General features: G+C 37.2%; 1 protein-coding gene across 2 annotated transcripts in view; it reads right to left on the bottom strand.

The window, feature by feature from the left end:
* Window positions 1-572: 572 nt before the first annotated feature.
* ARHGAP18 (Rho GTPase activating protein 18) overlaps window positions 573-24,631 on the bottom strand; it is a 96,736-nt gene continuing 72,677 nt past the window's right edge. For both annotated transcript variants that reach the window (XM_088053483.1, XM_005518343.3), the window contains exons 7-15: window positions 22,950-23,041; window positions 20,581-20,658; window positions 17,666-17,825; window positions 14,934-15,016; window positions 13,445-13,651; window positions 12,513-12,659; window positions 6,795-6,919; window positions 5,586-5,647; window positions 573-2,993 (exon numbers count right to left, since the gene is read on the bottom strand). In XM_088053483.1, the coding sequence (XP_087909609.1) occupies window positions 2,902-2,993; window positions 5,586-5,647; window positions 6,795-6,919; window positions 12,513-12,659; window positions 13,445-13,651; window positions 14,934-15,016; window positions 17,666-17,825; window positions 20,581-20,658; window positions 22,950-23,041 (1,046 nt within the window). In that variant the 3' untranslated portion in view covers window positions 573-2,901. The remainder of the gene's footprint in view (window positions 2,994-5,585; window positions 5,648-6,794; window positions 6,920-12,512; window positions 12,660-13,444; window positions 13,652-14,933; window positions 15,017-17,665; window positions 17,826-20,580; window positions 20,659-22,949; window positions 23,042-24,631) is intronic.

Here is a 24,631-nt window from a genome sequence, read left to right as displayed (position 1 = left end):
ATCACCTGCTTCCCCACTCCTTCCTCTCCCAAGTCCCTGCTGCTCTGCCTGCACAGGGTTGCACACAGCATTAATCTGTCAGCTTTCAGGGTGAAAAAACTCCTGCATATATGTTTCCCAAGTCATCAGTCAAAACAATGGTGGCCTGCCAAATCGCCCCAAATAAGCAACTAATGCAGCATTGTCTTTTTAATTATAAAAGATTCTTATCAGCTTACCTGAATGCATTTTGGACTTCCCACTTGTGCCCTAATTTAATTATGAGGAATTAAGAGCCAGTATTTTCAATGAGCACTGAGAAGTCTGCTCCTTTGCATATACCCAGCAATTGTTAAGTTACAGATTTAGTAAAGGTGCATTGCAATTGCAGAAAAGTTCTAAATTTCTAGCCAGTTATTTATTTTTCCAGCAGGTTCATTTTGCAGGACTTTAACTTATCAGTGTCTCTTGTCATACACAATACTACAAGCTCTCTACAAAGATGTAAAGTGTGAAATCACAAAATAATTATCACTTAGTGTCATTTGGGTACGTTTTATGCACAAATATAAGAATTTGAATGAGAAAAGAAGTCAGAAAAAAGCAACATTTAATTACAAAAGAACATTAAAACATTTAAATTTAAAAAAAAACAACAAACAATGGCACTAAACCAAAAACAAAGTTATTTAAGAGATCGTAACCACCACAGGTTGGTTGCAATTTTAGACTGAAACTGTTAGGAACAGCTGTTCCTATCATCTGCACTTTGCTCCTGATTAAAATAACACCTAGGGTTCCAGTAACGAGTAATCTTTTACAGAACTATAATGCATTATGAAAACACACGTCATTTTTGTATTACATGTCAAAAAACCCCTTGTTTTTATTACTTTAGGTTCATAAACGTTTACCTAAGCATTGTACTGTTTTGTTACTCTAATCCTTACATTTGAAGAACAGGGAGTTTGTTCTATAGACAAAAGTAATTTGTCTTAGAGAATTTGCCCATAGTGGCACAGTGCTATTATACCATGTGGGAATACCCAACAAGATGGAGCACCAAGGGCAGTACAGTCACATTAGAACAATTTCCTCTTTTACTCATCCTGCTTTTCAGAACCAACCAATGCAGTGCTTCCTCTTCATATGAAGACAGCCTTTGACTTTAGGAAACAATAAATATACATGGCCCCAAAATTGTTCATATGCTGTGGATAACTAATCAGCAGATGTGTAATTTTTCTATGACCTTTCAGAGTTTTATCTTACTGCTTGTATATGTAAAAGGGAGAGTTCCAGTGGTTACTTTGTCAACACAGGGCCCATGTCCAAAGCTCAGCAGAAAGGTCCTTTATTCCTATAATCAGGTTTGATCATGCAAAAGAAATCTAATTCAGTCCTTGATTGTATGGAGAATACTCCCTATGAGGTCAATATAAATCTCTGTGTGCATTGAAAGAAAGTATTTCATTCCAAGGATACAATTTCACAGTAGTTACTTCAGGTAGTCAGCACGCAGGAGTAAGCACTTGAGCACAGCTGAGCTAGTTTACAAATAAATTGTGAAGTGGTACACAAGCTAGTGAGCCCAAAGTGTGAGACTGGGGCTCTGGAGCTCCAGGCCACTGTTCTTTGTGTTGCAACAAGTCTCCTCATTCTATAATTCATTATCAGTGAATTCCATGGGGAGCTTTCAGTCCTCTCCTGAAAAGGGATGGATTTGCAATAGTTCTCTGTTGGACCACTAATTTTTGAAGTGGTTTAGACAGCATCTATCAGCATCAGGGAAATCAGAACTTGATTTCTAGCCTTGTCCAGTATAGACCAGATATATCAGCTGATGGTAGGTAATACCCACAGTAGACCTTTACACTGTTTTTGAGTGAAAGGTTTAGTAGTTTGCTACCTATGAAATTTAGACTAGCTTCCTTCCACAGTTATTTTTTCTGAAAGTTTTTATTACGCTAGTAATAGAAAAGTTTTGGCAGTTCACAAAACTCAATCTAACAGATGCCCAAAAAACCTGAAATCAGTGTATTATAATGTGGCTGCATTACACTGTTGAAAAACCTAAAAGGTTTTTTCTAGTGCATGACAATATGCCAGTAAAGACAGTGGCAAGAGTAGTGAGCTTTAAAAAGACTCACCTTGTCACGTGATCCTTTCTTTGTTTTATTGTTCCTTTTCTTTGTAATAATCTCAAGAGCACAATCAACTCCAGTAAAAATAAAGTTACTTAAAAGATCTAGCAAAAAAGCTGCATAGAAAGCATTTTCACAGTTGTTTTTAAATAATTTTCATCAAACTTTAAATTAGGATTTCCAAAGACAAAATCCATTGCATTGCAGTTTTTTCCTGTGAAATTCACACTATTTGGGAAATTCATATGACTGGGCTAGGTATTTTTAATACTGTACCATTAAGAAGTGCTGATCAGGATTTGGTTCTCTATTGTACTAGCATTGAAAAGACCTATATGAACACAAAATGCTACACAAACAGATTGTAGATCTCTAATATAAAGAGTTTAAACACCTGTTTGAAAAATAAATTCTTCTTAAAGAAGACCTACCAGATGGGAGGTAGCTTGGTGCCATTAAAATATTTAAGGTAATTATATATAAAATATGTAAAGTTCTCATGCTCATTTCAAACATGAGTGGGAAAACTGTGCTATCTCCCAAAATTTTGCTGCAAGTAAAACTGAAAGTTTACTGGTTGTAACTGTTGGGTCACCACAGCTTTACTTTTTTTTTTTTTTTTTTTTTTTTATGTTTTTTTGTTTTATGTTTTTTTATGTAGATGAAGTTCTATTAATATACATAATGGTTGAATGTTGAAAGGACACATTATCCCTTTGAAACATTCAGCCGTGCAACGTAAGTCCACAGGTTGGACGTTTTGCCATTAGTTGTGATCTTAGCTCTGCTTAGGTTTTATAACCCACTCAGCATTTGGGTTGAGCTGGTAAAGGTCCATCATGTAGGTATCATCATCAAGGCAGCGTTCTCCTAGAAACAAAAGACATGTGGTTACACCAGAACTAAAAGAGAAAGGAAACAACTTCCAAAGTTCCTGTTACTGTTTTACTCCATATACATTTTCAAAGTCTCTGTGGTGTTTAACAAAGCATAATGCACATAAAAGCTGGAGGTGCTCTTACCCTTCCCATCTGCCTTGAGGAGGAAGGGGAAAAGAGGAAGAAGGAAGGAGAGAAGGGGCTGTTTTACACCTTTGTGACACATTCTAGGTCAGATTCTTCACACAGACCATGCAGATGGGAACTCCCCTCTCCAACTAAAAATGGGGCAATGTCCTGATCCTCTCATGATTATATCCAAAACTACATTCACAGTCATGCAGAAGCCCATTAAAATTTCAGGTTATTTCCCCCTTTTTTAAATGCTAAGTTTGTGCAAGGTTTCTCCTTGCTAAGAAGGTGCTACTCCCTTATCCTCCTCCTCTTAATTCAGCTGTTCTGCATAGCACTTATAATAGCTGCTGTCCTAGGAAGGGAAAGTAGAACACTGTTCTTGGTGCACTACAGGCAATTAATTTTTATCTAGTAGCTATGATGAAAATAGCATATGCTGATCCATCAAGATCTGCACATTCTTCATATTCCCCTACAGGCAAAGCATTATCTCATGCATTTGCAGCTTTACATCACAGCTCCTCTGCTGCTCTGCTATGCAATTGCTTGGGGTGGATGGCTCGTGCCAGACAGACATTTCCAGTACTTGCACTCCTGACATGGGAGGCAAACAGAGGTGGAAGGTTGCAGTTCAGTTTGTATGCCAGCTCTTTGGATACCCTGCACAGAGCAGGCAAGAAGGCATGACTCCCTGCTCAACCAGGCGCAGTCTCCTGCTCTCTCTAAGAATTTAATCCCAACCTCTGTGACCAGTGCTGCCCATGTTGCTGAAATAGCTCTTCTCCTCTGCACAGTGCAGCATGTTCAGGCAGTGAGAGCATGGGGACAGCACTTTGCCATGTCCCTATCCAGACAGTCCCAGGCACAAAGCAGTGGCAGAAGTCTCATTCAGTGCCCTGAAGTCCTACAGTTACTGACTGCTAAAGAAATGCCTGCAGACTTCAGCAGCTGCATCTGCGCGGGGACAAGATCACACCATTGCGCTTGTTACAGCTATGAGCGTAAGTGTAAGGACATGAGTGTGTCATGAGCCCCTCGAGTCTTGCTTTGGGCTCCCTCTACGTGAGTCAGGCACCTCAGGAAGAGAGAGAGATGGCAAAGGTCAGGACAGCAGGTTTACTTAAACCTGTATGGCAGGTTAAAGGCAGGCAGTTTCTCTTACCTCAACTGAGAGTACTAGTAAGGACTAGTAAGGACTGATTAAAGTTGAAATTCTCTGGAAGTAAACCATTCAGATAGAGAAAACATCTAAGCTTTCTAAAGCATGTCACAACAAAACAAAACAAAAGAAATCTGCACCTTCTCTAAGAGAAATACAATTTCTGTCACGTTTAAAGCAACAGTAAGTTGTTCCAGTTTCATTGGAATTCTGTTACAAAACCTTTTTTCCTGCAAATACTGCCCCTCTGTAGAATAAACAAGATATTCTTCTCCTTTAAAAAAGTCTAACATCTGGGACTGCAACCTGCTTTAATGGGCATAGGAAATGTATGTAGATACTGGATTTGGAAGAGAACATGTAACACATTCATCTGGCACCCAACTATCTTGGTAAGTTATTTACCAGACTTAGTAAAAACACTAAAACATAACTGTTTCAGGAAACATAGGTAAGTGCAATTTTTTATTAAGTCCTTACATGCAAAAAACATGCAAAAAAAATTTATAATAGTGATTAGAATAAAAGATAAATGCTAGAAGTAGCACTTTACATATGAAATTGAAATTTGCAAAGGAAAGAAGTACTGCATGTATTTTTATAATGCCAAATATGTTTAACAGGTCACAGTTAAGGAAAAAGGTAAATGTAAATCCAATCTACTACTGCTTTCTAGTTCTCCTTTTGTTTTCCCTGAGCATATGAAAAATACTGTGATTAGAAACTGATTTCTGATGCAAAAGTAGTCTTGCATTTTCTTGCATAGAAGAAAACTTTAGAACTGTGTTCGGAATTATCCTTGGCATTAATTTTGCTGATCTGCTATTTACTTTAATCAAAAGGGTCTGAAATAAGCAGAGCAGGAAAGGCTATTTTATCACATGGTCATCTTTCTGGCTGAGCATTTTCTTGCCCCCAAAAGAACCTGCAAGTGACACTCAAATGCAGAACATGAAGGACTGTAAGTTCACTTATTATGCCTCAATACAAAGAGATTAATAAGATGAACTTCAAGCATCTTTGTATCCAACCTCTCTGTGCTTATTCACTGTACATACATATCAGGAACATCTATTACAGCTGCCAACTTCCTGTGGGATAGATAATAAGATAATACTGATATAATGATAACACAAACATCTCTGCTGCCTTCTCCACAAGGTTAACTGGCTGCCTGAGTGTCAGGGAGAATGAGGGACATGAATAAAAATGCAACCACAGTGAAGCCCATGGACAATGTGCCAAGGAATCCTATTCTAGGAAAAGAAGTTGTTCAGAAGTCATTCTTACCAATATTTCCTCCTATTTCATAAAGAAAAACCTCTTCTTTCTTGAGTGTTTGGACATTTCCACTGTGGGGCACAGAACACAATGAATGAGGATATTACAAAGGTGCTTGTGGATCAGCCACCTAGACATGTCTGGGAGAGGTTATGCTAATTAAGATCAGCACTGCAGCCATCACAAACCCTTTGTGTGGATGCTTACTCGCAAAAACAGTGAACAAGAATACCCTTGCATGCTGCTGAAAATGAACAGTCCTGCAAGTGAGCAATACACTAGAAAAGGTAAAATAAGATATATATGAAGAAACTGCAGCTTTCTTTAGGAAAGAATTTCATTGTTATTAGAAAGTAGCTTGATATTTACCCTCTGATTTTTTTTCTTTTACTGCTACTGCACAAATAAGTATTTCCCTCAAATATGCCATATTTCAGAAAAAGCCTTATGGTTGGGAGGGAGGAACCACATTCCTGCTGGTCTAAATTTTACTGCAACTAAAAGAAGTAAAAGACAGTGGAAGAATAAAGTCCCTGTATCATAAAGGGATTCTATTATTCTCACTGCTAAATTGTAATAATATATGCTAAAGCCCAGCTAGAAAATAACTCTCTTACAACAGTGTAAAACTCTAAAAACAGCATTTAGGAAAAAGCAGCTTCTTCATCTCAACTAGTGTACCATACTATTGCTTTAGCTGAATAGTTAGATATGATGAACACGTGTGTTAATTTTTTTTTTCAAAAGATGGATTAAAATTTCTCCCTTTCTAAATGGATCTGAATGACTAAAATGTAGCTTTTGTTTTAAATAATTTTATGTGCATGGCATTTGCACATCATTATACTCCAATATCTATTATGCTGTTATATATAAATGTATTATTTAAAAAATTATTTTCTTTCTTCTTTCCTCACTCCTCTGTTTTCTTGGAGTTCCCTTCTGACTTGCCCCAGAAAATTACAAAACTATTCCTGACCCATCAGACTAAATAGCAATTAATTTTTTACTAACAGCACTCATGTATTCCGGAAGGCTTCCTGAGCTTTAACAACATTTAAAAGGACTAATTCCTCAAGTGTGTATTTTGATGGCTAAATTCAGCCAAAAAGTTCATGAACTGACCTAGACTTTGAGTATTTTACAACTTTTTCCTTGATATAATAAATGAAGAGACACTTTTCCCGACATGATAACGAAACAAAGACGTGTTTATACCTTTTCTGGCTGAGAAACCTGGCTACTATATCACCAGCTTTCAGTTCTTCTGTCAGCTGTATTGCCATGGAAACTTTGGAAAGATGAGGCGCTTGCACCCGTATCACTCCCTGAGGAACATCAGTCTGCAAAGCAATAAGAGTGTTGGAACAAAGCTGCTAGCAGCTGGCTTTGATGAGCTTCTCAAAATACAGTATGGAATAAGTAAGGAAGTACAGTGCTCTGCACTTCACTATCTCCCAGACTTCACTACAAACATACGGTAACTACGCAGCAGTTCAGTAAATTACATCTGACCTTCAAAGCTCTTTTTAACAACAGGGAGAACTTCAGAACAAAGGAGCAGTAGTGTTTAATTATTTTTCAAAGATGTTAAGAGTAACAATAACAATTATGCTATATTAAGAACACACTTTGGCATGATAAGAGGCATGTGACACTGATATGGAAAATCCTTGCTGCAGGCATGAAAACCAGGCAATGCCCCTGCACCGACCCTCTGCTAAAACTTCTGGAAGAAACCTGTCCAGTTCTATTTAATCTGAACTTCCTGCCAAAAAAAATAAAAAAACAAACCACAAAGTACTCATGGATCAGTCTACTTTAAAGGATTCTTTTTCCCTTTTTGTAAATTTCATTTTTTAACAACACGTACTTGCTACTGCAGATTTTTCTCTCTGTTTCTTAATATCCACAATATATTCATCCAGTCAACCTGCCCTATATAATAGTCTGACTATACAACAGACTTGCACTTTATTTCAACTAACAAGTCCTTGATGATGAATATTAATCATATTAGCTATATATCTAGCATACAGCTAGAGAAGGAGGACAAAGGACAGCTTCTTTGTTCAACTTGCAGGTACATGACATTTGAAGTTACAAAAGGCATAATTTATTTGTGAATAAGGTCCTAATCTCTGTTCCTGTAAATTTTTCTATCCCTATTACATTATCACTTACCTAAACATACTCATTTTGATGGGAAAAGAAAGTAAGAGTCTCTGTACTCAAGGTTGATTTTGACAGTTCATTCTCCCCTTTCCCACCCCACACCTCTCCATTTACCCAACTGCAAGGCTGAACATTTCTTCTTCCCTAATCAATGAATAAATCTGGGCACCTGTGAATCTAGAATAGCTTCTCTGAAACCATCAGAGTTAAACGAGTATAGAACAAACGTGAGCAGCACAAACATGAGCAGAATCAGAAGAACAGCTTCCTGAGAATGCTGTAGGCTCATTACTATTCAAATGATGAGTTATGGTAAGGAATTTTAACCAAACAATCATTTTGCATCCTGTCTTACTATTTATTGATTTAAAATTACTATACATCATAACTGTTTCTGTCTAAAGCAGTAAAAATCATCATATTGAGAATTTGCTTTAGTAATTGTGGAATCAAAGATTCATAAGATTGCAAGAGATCTCTATGAGATTTCCCCTAGATTTATCTCTAAATCTGTCAAATCTGTTCTTTAAGGCCTCCACCTATGGAAACAGTGTCTGTAGCCATCTGCTAGGTAGTAAATTCTTAAATGTTTTTGCCTCTTTCCAAACTTTTGGGATCCTGGCAAAAAGAGATTAAATTTTTATGAATTAAATTATTATTTATAGATGTCCCTAACTGGTCTTCCATCAAATTCAAACTGGTAAATTTAAACTAGCTTTCATTTTTGTATACAGTTCTTTATCATTTTGTCTCAGTTGATTTTAGTGGAGTTACTCCAACTTTCAGCTGGATAACTTTTTTTTGCTACACAGCAGGCATATAATAAATTATTTAAAAAGCAGTCTGCTTTGAATATATGAGAGAAAGAACAAGAAACGTCCACAGAGCTCTAACATTATGGTCACAGATCAAACAGAATAATTACTTTGTTTATTCAGAGAGAATCATTATTAGCTCAGCTAATTAATGCATTTTGCCACTTTCACCACCTACATTTCCAGGAGAAATCATGCTCAGCTGCACAATATGTTCATGCTGCCAAACTACAGAGAGAACAGAACCTGAGCATCCCCTAGCCCATACACTGTGCAAGTTGGTGGGAAAGAAAATGTGGCCTAAAACCTCTAAGAGCTGAATGACAGAAGGACCTATTCTCTGCACAGCACAGTTCAAAATACTCAAGTGAGGGGCTCTGTATCACAACATATCAAGCAATGAACCTATGAGAGGATTGACAACACACTGAAGAGTGGGTCACCTATGCTACTCAGTATGCAAGTTTCCTCCCCTGCCTCACAGGCCTTTTCAGGTCAGATTTAAAACACTGCAACCCCTGGCTGAATTAGGTACTTGCATTATTAAAAAAACTGGAGACGGTATGTCCTTACTTCATGGAAAATCCATTGACCTACAACATTTAGTCTGTAGCAGGCACAGCAGTCACCTGTGAGGTAATCATCAAACCCTTCCTTTTCAGCGGGACTTGGAATCCATATATCACAAAGAAAAGCAGCTGCCTGGCTATAGGATCTGGGGTGGGTCCCTGCCAGTTTTTTCTAATCCATTTTTCATGACCCACTTAAATATTTTTCACTCTAGGTGCAGAGTGAGATGTGACTATGCAATATTTTCACTAATGAAGGAATATTATACATACTTATTAAAGATGCAAAATAGACCAAGCAGTTATGGGGCATGAACATTATGAAGAACAAAATTGATTTTCGAAAGGTTCTTGCTACATGGAAGCAAGAAAGCTTTTTTGAAGGCAAAGGCTGAAAGAAATGCCAACCAGTTGTTCTCTTTGGGCTGCAAAATATTACACTTATTTTTCGGGACCAAAAACTAGAAAACTATACAGAGAGAAATTATTTAGCAGGTAACAATTTTTTTTTAGTAAATAATCTGGCACTGCAGTGAGTGACATTCAACGGGAGTCAGAAAGGTTACTCTGTGTAAATTCAAACAGATCATACAAACAGAAGGGCTGTGGGATACAATGGTTTTTATAACCTGCAGTAGCTCAGCCCAGTGTGTTGTGTGTGCTGCTCAAGTGATAGCTCCCTTTTTTGGAACAACTGCACTATACACAGGAATACAATGACAGATGGTATAAATGTGGCTAAAGGCAGTAGGTAAATTTCCAGTCCTGAGGGCATCTTTCTTTGCCTTTCTGGAGCATTATTCAGCCCAACACCAACATAAAGACTTAATCCCCAACACTGACTTGGGGCCATAGGTATGCATAATGTTAGCAATTAACCCTCACAAGCCCTCTAATAGTAACCACTCTCAACACTGTAGAGAGATCTCACCTGAAGTTTGTGGTAAATGCTTTTTAACCTTTCTCAAAAGGGGAAATATGATTGACAGAGAGGCCTCATCAGAGCTAAGATGAAATTTTATCCAAATGAGCTGCTATTAACACTGCAGATACTGAGTTATTTCTGGAGAATATGGAAGTGACTCAGGTTCTGTCCATCTATGCTCAATCATGTAGGGTGCCACAGAAGTGTTAGAAAATAGAGACTTTTCCTCAGCTTTTATTCAGCAGCACACAAGGTAATTGGGTATTGAAAGTTGCAAACAGGTTTTGCTAGAGTGGGAAATTCACAACAAGTCTGGGTGCCTCACTTACCACCTGAAAGTGAAATAGAGTTCAAGAACTGCACAGGAAAAGTCACGTCATTTTTAAAATAAAGCAGTGTAAACTGAAAACTGGGGAGAAGGAAAACCCAAACAAATAAATTTTCCTTAAAGAATGAGACATTTTTTTACTGGAAAAATGTGTAAAATTGTCATTCACAATGAAGTCTTATCAATTTGTGAATATGATTTTAAGAGTATTATGTTCTCAAGCACACAAAATTACTGAATGCTTGCAGGAAGCATGAAGGATTTGTAAAAAATTGTACCACTTAATTTTGATGAAAATCTCCACAGAATTCTAGGGCTTGAAGAAAATGATTGAATAGTAACTTTACATTTGAGTAAGAATATTACACAAGGCTTCAGTTCTATCTCCCCAGTGGATTAGAAAAGCATAATTTACTCTAAAAGACCTCACCCCTAACCCCCCAGTGGATTAAAAAGACATATCTTTGCACTGAATTATAAAAAAAAAAATCTAATATCTGAACTTGAAACAGCATTTATTTTTTTCAGTGTATTTGCTGTTATTTCAGTGTTGAACACAGGATGGCAGCATTAAGTATCATCACATCAACTCAAGCGAATTGAATCCAAAGAATTCTTTTCTTATTAGACCAAGAAAAACAAATTCCAGTATTTAATTATCTTTATTTTAAAATCATATGTAAGTCATTCTGTGTAAAGAGTCCTTTATATAGACAGATACAAAAGTAAGGCAAAGTGATGCCAGGGAATTAATTAATTTTGAACATTAAGATATGTGTCAAGTACTGCATTCAAAATAGGTAGGAACACTGAAATTTAAGTCTCCAGCAGATTCTGGATATATAGCATATTCATTTAACCACATTCTATTTGCTTTGGCTTAAAAGCTTTTAAAATGCCTTTATAAGAACATGACAACCCTTTTTTTTGTAACAGTCTGACATACACACACGTGGTAAGAAAATCAGACTGCTCAGAGCACTGCATTTCTACCAGCAACCACAAGATGACTCTACCTCACCAGAATCTTCACTGCGACTCCAGCCCACAAGGGGGGAGTCATACCACCCAAATACGAGATTCTCACACCACCCAAATCTGATATGTTTTCATTATGGCATCAGAATACTTGTATTTGGAATTGCCTGCTCGTGTATTTAAGCTAACTTTGGAATAATGTACTTCAAATGCTTTATAATTAAGCATTTACAATACTATATTGTATAGGTTAAAAAGTTTCAAAAAAATCGCAATTCTAAAAATTATCAACAATTCCAACACGCACAAGATGTATTTTTAAATTTTTGATGTCAGTGGGAACAGCTCAGCTAAAATCTTTCTGAACTACAGGAAAAATTAACACTATAATTCCCAGGATTTTTGTATTTGTGTGAAGACTGTTATGCTGAAATTTATGCCTTGACATCACTGATGGGTATGGCAGAAGCCAATTACCTAAAGGAGAGATATTGAACTGTGGGTTATATGCACTGGGGTAAGCTGGCAGTAGCCACTTGGACAATAGCTGCATAAGAAGCAGTTCATCAGTTTTTCACCTTTGTTTCATCCTTTGGGGTTTCTTGGGATGGGCAGGCTGTGCATGCTCTAGCTAAGACTGGGACAAAGAGTTCAGTGGTTTTGGAACTGCTGTAGATGGAAAAAGAATTAAATGCCAGATTTGTTTCCAAACACTTTTAAATCTCGAGTAGGGAAATCTAGGTATTTAGTTTTTAAGAAAACACATGGTCTGCTGTGATTTCCACTGGGAAACAACACATCTAAATGTGGGCTCAGTAATACTGAGTCTTGTCACAACACTTGCTCTCTCTACAGACAAAGACCTAATGTATATTTATTTCAGGTGCCCAAACTGAAATAACATGTGGGATATAATTTTTCAGTTCAGAAATATTCTGAAAAATATGTGAAAACAAACAAAAAGCCAGTACAATCCTCTAAATGTGTCATGCCAGTAACCCACAAACTGTCAAAGCTACACCAGCTTGCTATCTACTGAAATAAATTTCCAATTAAAAAAATTTATATATCCCCTCTGCTATATCCATTTTTTCACTAAAAATTATGATCCTATTAATAAAGCATTCCAGATGTATGTTTCCTTACGTCATTAGAAGTCTTCTCCTGTTTCTCATGCTTTTCCCGGTCATATGCCATCTTTTTCAGAAGTTTCTTCATAGCTTTGTCCTTTTTCTCCTTCTTCTGGCTTTCAGTGTTTTGTTTTCTCACTTGATTAACAATAAACTTCGGAATCTAGATAAATACAGATTAAGCATGAATAACTACATAATTTTCTTACCAAAACTTTTGTAAATGGCCAGTTTATCAGGGAGAACTCAAAAATAGTGTTTCTTTCTAGTAATAACTAAAGATTCAAATAATATAAAACTGTGAAACAATATTAAAACCACCCCATTTGTGATAAAATATTCCACTCCGTGACTTCTCAGGGGAAGAAAGGTGAAATCATACAGTGCTTTTGCTTTTGTCAGCCAAAAACATTTATTTGACATTTAGTGTGTAAAATGGTGATAATTACTTTTCCTCACATGCATCAAAGGTCAAAATTGTTTCAAGCTGCTGATGGACAACACACAACTTGTCCAGTTTGTCTGAGCTAGAGCTTTGCTTAGACCATGAGACAACTTCATGCTTTATCAAAACATGTTTCATATAATATTAAGTTTGGCCCAAAAGGGCAATGAGTTCAAACACTGTTTCCTGCTAATATCTCTGAGCCAAAAAGAATTCTCCACAGAAATGTATATTGATAGACCAAATACATACATCCCCCAAGGACTTATTTTTGAGTTCACTTGTAGGACGTACAATATTAAAACTCTGACCGCCAGAGCTTAACATCAGAGGTAATATTTTTGTTTTGCTCCCTCAAGAGTTACCTATGAGCAAGAACCCAGCTGGATTGGTCTGATTCTTTTCTCAATCATGGATGTAATTTCACATGACTTCTCTATTACCCTGTTGTGAAATTTATCATTCTCTGCCCCCCATCCCCACCCCCTCAAAAACACACTTACTGTCCAGAGAAGTTTTTGGTACTGAATCATAAAGCGCATGACATTTGCTGTCCCGGCTGCCATAGCAAACTCGCTTTGTTCAATAGTCTTTGAGCCAAACCCATGAAACGTGAAAAGGTTTGGGGCCATCACCATCGCAACATTCTTTAACGTCATCTTATTTTTGTCTCGGTGATCAATTACCCTTTGGAGGAATTCAAGCAGTACCTGAAATAAGAGCAGAACTTTCAGCTAAACTCTGCATGTGAAAAGTGAAGCATGTGCGGAGTTGAAAATGAACGTATGAGTGAAACATGATGTTGCATATTTTTTTGAAAAAGTTCTTAATTCCTAATAAAACCACATTAAAAGCAATCACTAATAGAAGTGTGAATATATTTATTCACGGAACAGTAACGCAAGTTTTGTTTCCTTCAAGTAATGAAATAAAAAAAAAATCTTGGTTTTATGAGTAACATTTTCAAAAGCATTCATGTTACTTTGAGGCCCTGCACAGTAAGATTTGTTTCAAAACCTTTGTTATGTAGGTGCATAAGCAGCATCCCACAGATGCTTGTGAAGACATTACTGTTGGCATTTGTTAAACTGAAAGTGAACACAATAGTGCAGGCTGTCATGGTTATGGAAACATGGAGTGGCTAATTCTTTAAGGTAAGCAATTCACAAGTAAAGCACTGCATTGTGAATGACAGGCAGCCAGTCAGAAACTGGCAATTTTCAATTAATTCAGTTCCAGGTATCTGTAGCTCGACTCAGGAGCCTTCTAGACTGCCTCCACACAATAAACAAACTCAAAAAGAAAGTGTTTGAACAATAAGACCTAGTAGCATTTTTTGCCTGTAATAGATGATGTTCTGCATCCTACACAAATCCTGCATTCATTCTTGATTGTAACAGCTTTAACAGTAAGCATATTCTGAAAAAAACATTCATAGCTTTGCTACAAAAGGACAAACACAAATTGGAAGAATCCATGTACAACGTTACAAATAGTAACAGGAAGATTTCTGGTTTCTGGTAGATTTCTTGTTTCTGTAGATTTCTGGTTTATTGAGAGTACAAAAAACAGCACAGAGAAAAGTGAGGAATAAAAACGAAGAGCTAAACCCACTTCGTAAAAAACTCACATTCATTGTATTCTAACACTGTTTATTTTTTGCACTGGAAATAATGACATAAAAAAAAAAAATGGGGAGCAAAAACTTCTAAGAGAAAAGGTTGCTCACTGGGAGATTACTATTGCAATCCTGGAAAAATGTCAAGTCACATTCTTAAAAGTCATTTGGGAGGAATTAGGGCCCTAAGTTGTTTGGTGTTTTTCCTCCCGAAGTTATGTGAAATATGGGGGAATAAAAAGAATCACTAGTTTCAGCATTAACTTTGAACTGAAAAAAAAGAAGAATGTTAAAAAGACAACAGCATTCATTACAGTGGATTCACAGAAACAGACAAAATACTTATGCAGGAAAATAGTATTAACAATTCTAACCTTCAGGGTGTCTCTGTTTGCATCAGGTAGAAGGATAACCAAAAGATTCAAAGCTTGCAGTTGCTGTTTCCTCGTTGGGAGATCTGCCAATAAAGCACACAGACCTCAGTATTTTGAAATTATTATTTATACTCTTCAAAAAGCATGGTTTCTAAGTTGAAACTTCTTGCAAAATGCTGAATGCATACACATGGCTAATTATCATAGTATGACAAAGGACTGGCAGATCCTGGTTTTCTGATACTCATTTCCAAATGTTCTCTTAGGATTCAGTTGGTGTGTGACTCAGCAGTCTTTTGGCAATGTTTTCTAGATGCCTTGTGATTCCTTCTTTATTTTGCAAAGCTACGAGAAGGAATAGCTAACGGTTCTTCCCTTTCTGAGCCTGTGCCCCAACACATCAAAGGGTATACTCAACACCGCTTTCACAGTTTCTCCAGTTGCCTTCACAGTTGCATGATCTCCCAAGTCACCCACACAGAATGAATACCACGTGTAACTGAGTAAGGCAGGTCTCCAGTGACATAACCAACACCGCTGCAATGGCAAACTGACGGGGATAAAACCAGAAGCAGAGAAGCTTAACACATATCCACAGCAGAGAGTGCTGTACCAAATGAGGCAAGCTGTAATTAAAGAAAAGTAACGTTGCTTCTGCCTTTTACCAATTGCTTAGTGGTGCATCATTCACCTAAGCTGCACAATGAATGCTCCTCCATCACCTGGAAGAGCTCCTATGGTCTGGCAGTGCAGAAAGCCCCAACTCTCTTACATTTGTCACTTGTGATAAACTTCCTCCTGTCATGCTTTAAAGGACATGCTCTGGCTAGTCTTCTCAGGAGATTCCTAATGAATCAAGCCACATATAAAACAAGTGAAAAAGGAGGTACCTGCACAAGACAGTTTTATCACACTATTTCAAAATTCAACAGGGCTGTTCTCATGCATCTGGCTGGGATTCCAACTGAATTGCTATTTCAAATACATTTCATCCAAATCAACTTATGAGACACCACCAAACGAAAATAAAAGTTTATTGATGAAATTTTAAAAAACCCATCCTGCTGACTACTTTTTACCATACTAAAAATTAATGATCTGAATAAATGAGTGGCAAATTGTATAGGCATTTAAAAAATCAAGTAGTGACAGCAATGTATCCACCTGCTTTAGAAAGACACGCATTAAAAGTAAGGCTTAAATTCAGTTTCAAAACACCCTATGTCACAATGCTCAAAAAGCAATGAGAATGAATTTTTCCTAGGAAAGTAAGCAAAAATACAATTGCAAAACAACTAAAATTCATTACTTAAATGAAGAGTTTCTGTCTGCTCACCTAAGTAACAACTGAATTTTAGCTGCTTACATTACATAGATTAGGAAATTAAATTGTTCAAATTATATTCTTGAAATATTTAATTCTAACCACACTACTTAGTCACAATATCACAAAAAACAGTGATTACTGTCACAAAGATAGTCCTTTTTCTCTACCGTCTAATCTTATTGCACACAACTAATAAGACAAACAATTTAAACAATAGGAATCTATGCAGTGCTATGTCTGTTTTGAAGCTAATCCTTTGGTTCAATATAGAAAGTGGTTTGGATCCTGTCACCTGAGTATTTCTGGGTAAGTAAAACGACATAAGCTTTCAGACAGCTCAGGAGCACAAGCAGAAACCCTCCTGGCTACAATCACTATCCAGTAAATGGAACAACCTTTTGGAGCTCTTTGCTGCCAGCACCATCTCAAAGCATTCTGGCCAGTTTTAACTTGACACTCAGTATTGCAAAATCAACAACACTGTGTAGCAGGCCAAAGCTCCAGCTCCCTACTCCAACCAACCTGACAGCATGGAAAGGCAGCTAAGACCTGGGAGACTTGACACAGCTCGCCCTTTTTAAGAATATTTGTCAGTCTGCCTTTCTATGTGAATTCTCTGACCCTGAGTTTAGCTCAGTTGGTTGAAACATAGTGCTAATAATGCCAAGGCTGATGGTTTGATCCCCATATGGACCATTCAAAAAGCCGGACTTGATAATCCTTGTGGATTCCTTCCAACCCAAAATATTCTGTTTTTCTATGAAAGCCCCTATTAAAAATGAGTCATTGCTCCGCCCTCAGAAAAGGGAAATAGAACTTGCAGCCCCTTGCTGACTGGGGAGTTAATGTATGTGGGTTCTCACGCTGGATTCATTATCACCAAGCCACTCTCTTCCAGTCACAGCTGGTATGTTTGCTGTCTTGGTGACCAGTTGGCAAAGAGGACATTTGCATGAGAACTTGCTGATCTCAAGGGACCACGGATGATCAGTGCAGTTCTGACTATTCTGCTCTAACGTCTCCTCTTATAAATGGATAAAAGACCCTGAACAGTATAAATTATCATTTGTTTTACTTCCTGAAGAACTGCTTATCTTTGTTGTGGTTTTCCTTTGAAGCAAATACTATTTATAAACTGATACTGTCATATACATTTTCTGTGTAATCCCTGTGTACCTCCTAACTACGATCAGAAACATTAGGAAGTGAAAATGAGCTTTCATTGTATGTGTAAGCTATTAAAATAGCTGTTGCATGAAAGACATTATTCGCACAGTAGCAAAATTATGCCTATCTTTTCTCAGGAGAACTCATATTGTTGTTACTCAATTTGTTTCTCAGCAAAGAGGCACTTCTCTGCATGGATATCAATTCTTCCAGCAGAGACAGAAAGGACACTACTCACTCTGCACATCTTGGAAAGCTTTGAGATATTCTACAGTGAGGAGTGGCTGAGGCAGTTCACGGATGAAGAGTTTTAAAAGACTTGCTGCATCATGTTGCTTTACGTTTTCCCAGTTGAAAGTCCCTTCATAAAATTTTGCTTCCAGTTCTTGGCAAAGACCCTGAAATGCAATGGATATAGAGAGCACCAGTTTTTTATTTGGCTGCTGGAAGTCACGTGTAATACACACAGCAACACTTTCCACACTTTGAAAGGGGGGGAAGGATATCTGAAATATCACTTAACTCCAATTGCTGCTGGTCTTTTTCTACAAAGCAGATAAATGTGGGATCAGAAGTACTGCAAGTAAACGCACATTAATAGGCAGCAGTCAAATCTCATCGGCCTGAGTCAGTGCCATATGGAATAAATATACAAGAAACAGATATCATACTCAAGCACATAAGGGTCATGACTTCTCCTCCACACAAATATTGAGACTTGTCTGATATACAGAGCAGTTCTGAAACTGCTAACCAAGGGTGTTGCTGTAATGCATACATGGCCATTTTCATTAAAAATTAAGGCAATTATGTGTGTTGACACACAACTTCTTATCAAAATACACACTAAGGTGAGGCTGGTTCTCTTTTTAAAACACGGGGAATGATTTGTGTAACTAAATAGCTGAACATCTTGCCATCTACAGGGAATTCCACGTTGCTGGGTGCATACAGCTTTGCATAGCACAGGGTGTCAAACCTCATGTGGAAGTGGACTGCCCCACAAATCACAAGGTTATGCAGCAGAGTAAAATAAAGAGCTCTAAAAGTCTCAGTGGAAGGTCATAACTCTGGGGCTGCTGTTGGCAGCAGACATTACCATATCCCTGCCCTGGTGCCATGGCAGTGCTACTGGCTATCACAGTGCGACTGGCTACTGGGCTTTCACAGATGCACAAATGGAAACACACTGCAAAGACCAAGTCCTTCTTAGTCTATTGCTAAGTATCACTCCTGATCTCACACCCATTTCATTTATTTCCTAGTCTGGCAGAGTGAGAAGTAAATTCAGCACAGGGCCAGGGGCCCTGAGGCACCTCTCACAGGTCTCTCCCTTCTTCTAGCTCAGTTATTCTGGACAGAAAAGGAGAACAAAGACACTGGCTTGTTTAGTAAAATATTTTCTGTGGAAAAATGTGGCCATAATTATTTATCTGGACAAGAAGGGCACATTGAACAGATACTAGATACATTTTTAAGATATCCTTCTCATTAAATTTAACTTTGCCCAAATGGAAAATGGATCTATTTACAAAGAAAATGTGGACACTCAGTTTGATTATGATAGTGGGATATTCTCAGCTGTTCTCCAGAGAGATCTTCTTTGTCCACTGACTGTATTGGAAATTCAAAGGTGCAACGGTCATAATTCAGATGTCTAAAGTCAAGTGGGTATGATTTCCTGATCATCAAAAACAGCAAGCTTCAGAAACAGAGATGAAAACTCTCCTCCAGACTCATCACATTCTCCATCCACATTCAGACCAAATCACTGCAGTAAATGCAGTATTAAACATATAGATACAATTATTTTATATGAGAGGCAAAGGCAGAAATTACAACTATGTGTCCTAGTGCTCCAATGCCCACATTTTAAAGTATATGTATTTGACTATGGGCTATATCCAATGCATTTTTAACAATAACCCTAAAACCTATAGAAATGATACCAAAGTATTTTTCTGTGTCTTTCTATAAAACTATATAATGAGGAATTTTTTTTTTTCTGTTTAAGAAAATTAAGGGAAATCTTCAGTCATTTAGTGTGATAAATTCCTTGATTTTTAAAACATTTTCTATTACAGTAAGTAAAAGAACTTAACATATTCACTAACAATTTTATTGCTTAATTTAAAGAAGTAGTTCCTGCAAATAGAGAGGTTAAAAATAAATGAAAGCCAAATAGTGAACGATCCACTGTCTGGGAAATTGTATTAAGCTAATAAAATCAAAGAACAAACAAATAAAGAAAATCACTAAGAAATCACTCCTGTTTGCAGAACTGATGTGAAATGGAGAATAAAGAATGGAGGAAAACTGAAAAAAAAAAAGAAATTAGTATCTTAGTTACTGGTAAATAAACAAACCCGATTTTCATAATATTCCCTTCTTTTAGTTGTTTCTAATGAACCAGCAGCTGGACCAAGTCCTACACAACAGAGGCTGGCAGACATCTTTGGGCAGCTGAATCCACTTAAATGGTGCTTTCCGTTTAGAATTTAAGGCCAGTTCAGACCGTCTTTTTAACACATTGAGTCTTGGCATGAATCACACTGTGTTTAGCTCCCTGCATTAAGGCAAATACTGGGGAAGAGTCTGCATGTAATTGGCACTCACTCTGCGAAGTGTTGGTGCGCACAGACGCGCCTAACAAGATTGCGCTCGGCGAGCCGAGCAGTTATATTGCTGTTCATAAAAATAAATGTGAGAGGTTCTTCAGTGCATGCTGCCTGCCTTACCCTGTAACACAGGTTAAGTCTAGCTATTAAAAAAGGCTCACAATGACAGAGAAAAGCTTCCTCCTAGGGTAGAAAGACCGTGTATGAACTGTTCAGATGATTGAACTGGTTCAGGGAAAAAGCAAAAGGCTGGAAAGCTCATGCCAAGAATTAATGAGACTTTGGCACAACTGAACTTGAAACGTAGCTTTGACTATCCTTCGAACTTGGACTCCAATCTTTCCCCAAAACTACACTGAGTGAAAGCATCATTTCTCTGGCTAGTATAATTTAGTTTTCTTTGTAAAGCGATTTTGCTTTCTATTTTTGAAGATTTTCATAACAACGGGATGCTAAAATATGTTTGTATGACAAAATAAATTCAGCAACCACACATACATTTTCGGGGATATTAATAACCTGTGCAATGTTTTACCTTTACTCTTGTCGCAACTCCTGGTATTCTAAGAAGTCCCTCTGTTTCCAGAGTTGTCTCTTCTATCTGGGCAATCAGCTGTCAAACACAAACCAAACTGGCATAAACAAAGATGCCAATTAAAAATTACTGGCAGACAGTTCTGATATATTGAAGCCTTTATGCTTGTATCTCTCTCTCTCTGTGCATATGCAGTTGTGCACACAGATTTGTAACAAGCAGAGGTTCAAACACAGTTTGCAAATGGATTACAGTTGTTGTAGAAGAAAACTTTAATGTGGTTCTTACTCTTTTTTATGAATACTGTTAAAGAAGAGTTTGTTTATTTTATTAAAAAAAATCTGTATGTTTTTTACCTCCTTCAAGCCCCCTCTGAAGACTGAAGAATGCTTTACAAAAATTACTCTGGCCTCAAAATTATATACCAATTACTACCCTTGTTAAAATGTCTCCAAATCCAAATAATTAAGGTTACATTCTCATGAATACTCTAGGACTTTTTAAGAGGAGAACTAGTAACTTCTAGGCTTTAAAGAAGCTTCTGATTTGACATTCTCCTAACAGACTCAAAAGTTTGCAACCCTTCACAGGGGTTGCAGAACTTGCAGAAATTCCATAAAAATACTTAAAACCCATATAATAATTTTTTTCCTCTAAATAATATGCCTAGAAATATTCACTGAAGGATGGATTTAAGAGTATTTAAAACAAATCTGTAAACATCAAAAGCTGATGACATAATTTGAGCACAAATAGTTCCCACAATGTTTAACTAGGGCAGTGCCTTTGTTACATGCCTTCCTGCACCAGTGCTTGAGTGATAAAAATTATGCAACAGAGCTATGCTTTTTCCAGTTACAAAAATTAAAGGGAGTTTACCCACCACTGCATTTATATAACAGATAAATACCATAAAAAAGATTGGACAGAAAACCTCACAAAGTTGGAAAACAGCACCAGAAGTGTCATCCTACTGCATTTTCCATGGTTAGAAAAAATAAATAAGTGCTAACTGGCCTCATCCAACTCACCCTGTACCCAGTGATGTACACCACATCACTGTCTGCCACTCACATCTGCTGGGCACAAAGGTGCTGTGGGCAGTGTGTGAGCTGCCATCATCACCACTTCTGGGGAAGGCAAGGTCTGGTGGCACAACTAGTGGCCACAACTCCTTCACGAACGCTCGCTCACTCACAAGTGCCCCCTTGGCACACAGCTGCCGGCCACCACCAACCTCCTGCCTGTGGGAAATCTTCTCTTCATCTCTATCAGGGCTGCTTTGCATGGCTTTATTAGCAGGCCAGAGACTGGAATTACTGTCAGCAGAAACTTCTGATGACGACACATGAATTGGTATTACCACCAGATTTTCCAGCTGGAAAATGCCTGAGTAAATTATGCCATTATTTTTAATTTAAATTCCTCAGTGAAATAAAAACTAGGTGTATTTTTAAGTAAGAAGCCTTCCTGTTAGCTTGCTTTGCTTCATTTCAGTGATAAACAAGATACATTTAAAAAGCAGAATGAACAAAACTGCTCTCTTACACATTATATAAATCCCCCATTCTTGGAAAGCATGTGCTGAAGAGAACAAGCAGAAGAAATGGGAAACTTTTTACTTTCATATTCTCATTTGAAGTAAAACCGTACTCCAAATGATGTCTGTACCTTGCAAAACAAATCACATCTATAAGATATTAATGTTTATGTAGAATTTTTGACATTGCTAGGACAGCAGAGTGATCAATGACTGTTTCCAATTTGATTTTTCAGTTTATAGATAGCATCTTTCCCAGAAATGTGTTTTTATGATCCTGGGGAAGCAATTTCTGGCATGAATGACACAGCAGTAGTTTTCAGACTGTGATGCAAAACTGCTTTGAGATTTCTATTTCTCAAAAAGCACCAAGCACATCTACAAACACACTGAAATGCTGATGATAGAGCACTGAGCTTGTTGGTATTAGGACAGGTCAACACAAAGTGGTTTCTTTTCTTCTCATGAAATAAGATGTGCAATGCGTGGGCAGTAAATCCAGAGTCTCCATCTTCTTTCCAGTTATCTCCCCCATTACCTTGACACGATATAGGCCAAAGCATACCCCTTTGTACTACAGCAACAAGTCTTCTGGAAAAGCCCCTGCCTTGTGAGTTTATTTCTTTAATTCAAAATACGTCTCATACAATGCAAAATATCACATTTACTGAATTAGTAAGTAAAATTGCAAATAAAAGTTACAGTAACTTGGATGGTTTAGAGTATTATACTGAAAACTGCTACAGGAAGCAAATAAATGCAGGACAAAATGTTATGTTTTTGTCATTTTACATGTATGTAAAAAGTTAACTTCTTTGTGCCTATTTACCTTCTGAAAAATCAGTGGGATCTTGGTTCCTGGGACCTTCTTCTGATCTTGTTCCAGTAAAAGTGACAGTGGGACACCAAACAATCCAGAGTCTGAATAAAGCAAAGAAACTGAGATATTATCCACATCTTTTCCAGTACATGTGATAGTGGCATAAACCCACATTTCTGAAGCAGCAAGTCTATTCAATGTGTTCAGAGCTATTGACCTTTTGTTTAAAGTGTTTTAATGTCTTTGCCAATCAAGTTATTACACAAAACATCCTGGCTAAAAGGATTCATCATCTCTTCCTCAGAAGTCTTCTATTTTGACTTCAAATTGCCATCCACATATTCTGCAGCACAGTAAATCAAACTGCGTAAATGAACCATCTGCGTAGTTCTGGTTTGCAGAATGACCCTGCAATGCAGATTTTAACCACTCAATGCAACTTATTCTACTTGAGATGGAAATGGAATGAGTAAAATACCCAGAACTTGGTCACTAAAATAAGACAAACACAATTATCACCCAGAGCTGCTCTGAACACTTCTCTCTACGAGGGTTTGTAAATTATAGCTTTTTAACTCCTATACTTTTGAATTATATAGCACCAGCAGAACAGAGGATAGCCAACTCACTAAAGGTTCATTTTTAAAAAAAAACAAAAGTACAGTTAATTCTTGGTTAGAAAATAACTTTTACAATAGGGGTAAGGCAATTCAAATTTCTTTTTTAAGAGGCATTCAGTCGCAGTTAATTTAGTCCTGATGAAAAACTAACCTTAGTCTTCATGTAAATGTGACTTTTATGTGTTATGGCCCAGTTGAACAGAAGTGAATAACCATTTAAAGACAGCTATGCTAATAATGACTACCCCAAAGTTTGCTGACACAGAGCTTCTCTGTCAGAAGTACTGATAATTGCTGTATGTGCAAGTTTTCTGGAGCAGCATATAACAATACATGTAGTTAAAAACTGCTGCTTGGTATGATGCCACGCCAATATTGAACACAGAACAGATGCAATTACTAAAAAAAACTGTCAGCCCTTGAGAAAATATGATATACATCAAAGAAAGATCAATTTCAGTGCCAAACCAAAAGTTCTTGTATCTCTGTCAGCACAAAAAGTCTATCTACAAAATACAAGGGAATCATAAAATACAGGCAATATCCATACTCCATAGCTTTATTATCTTGAAATTCTTATCAATAATAAAAGTTTCCATTGAAATGTAGTTTAAAAAAACAAACTCCAGGAGGACAATAAAAAGGCAGCACTGGGAACAGCACAGCATTCTCCAGAAGAACGATGTTTTCATCATCTTTACATCCTCACGCACAAAGGAGAAAGGAGATAGACCCACCACTGGATAGATCAATTGGCCAAACAACACTTAAGGTGTGAAGAGGTAAGGGTCAGACAGAGCAACATGGCACTGACGGCAGTACATTGCAAAAGCAGATTAGCTTGGCAGAAAAGGTGATGTCATTGTCCACTTCATACACATTGCCATGAGTCTAGCCTATCTGTTTTACCTTTTAAAAAAGTTTTTAATCAATTCAACATTCTATGAATGCCTGCCCTTCAGATAATAATGCTGGACGTGAAATTCAATTAACAATTAATTGTGTAAGAAGAAACAGTTATAACTAAGACCCAAAATACAAGAGAAGAAAGTGCTTTGTCTGTTTATTAGT

The sequence above is a fragment of the Pseudopodoces humilis genome, chromosome 3 (assembly GCF_049639895.1).
Source record: "Pseudopodoces humilis isolate 2021_Gansu_Grassland_sample_001 chromosome 3, ASM4963989v1, whole genome shotgun sequence".
NCBI lineage: Eukaryota > Metazoa > Chordata > Aves > Passeriformes > Paridae > Pseudopodoces > Pseudopodoces humilis.
This window is presented reverse-complemented; position numbering and strand designations above follow the sequence as displayed.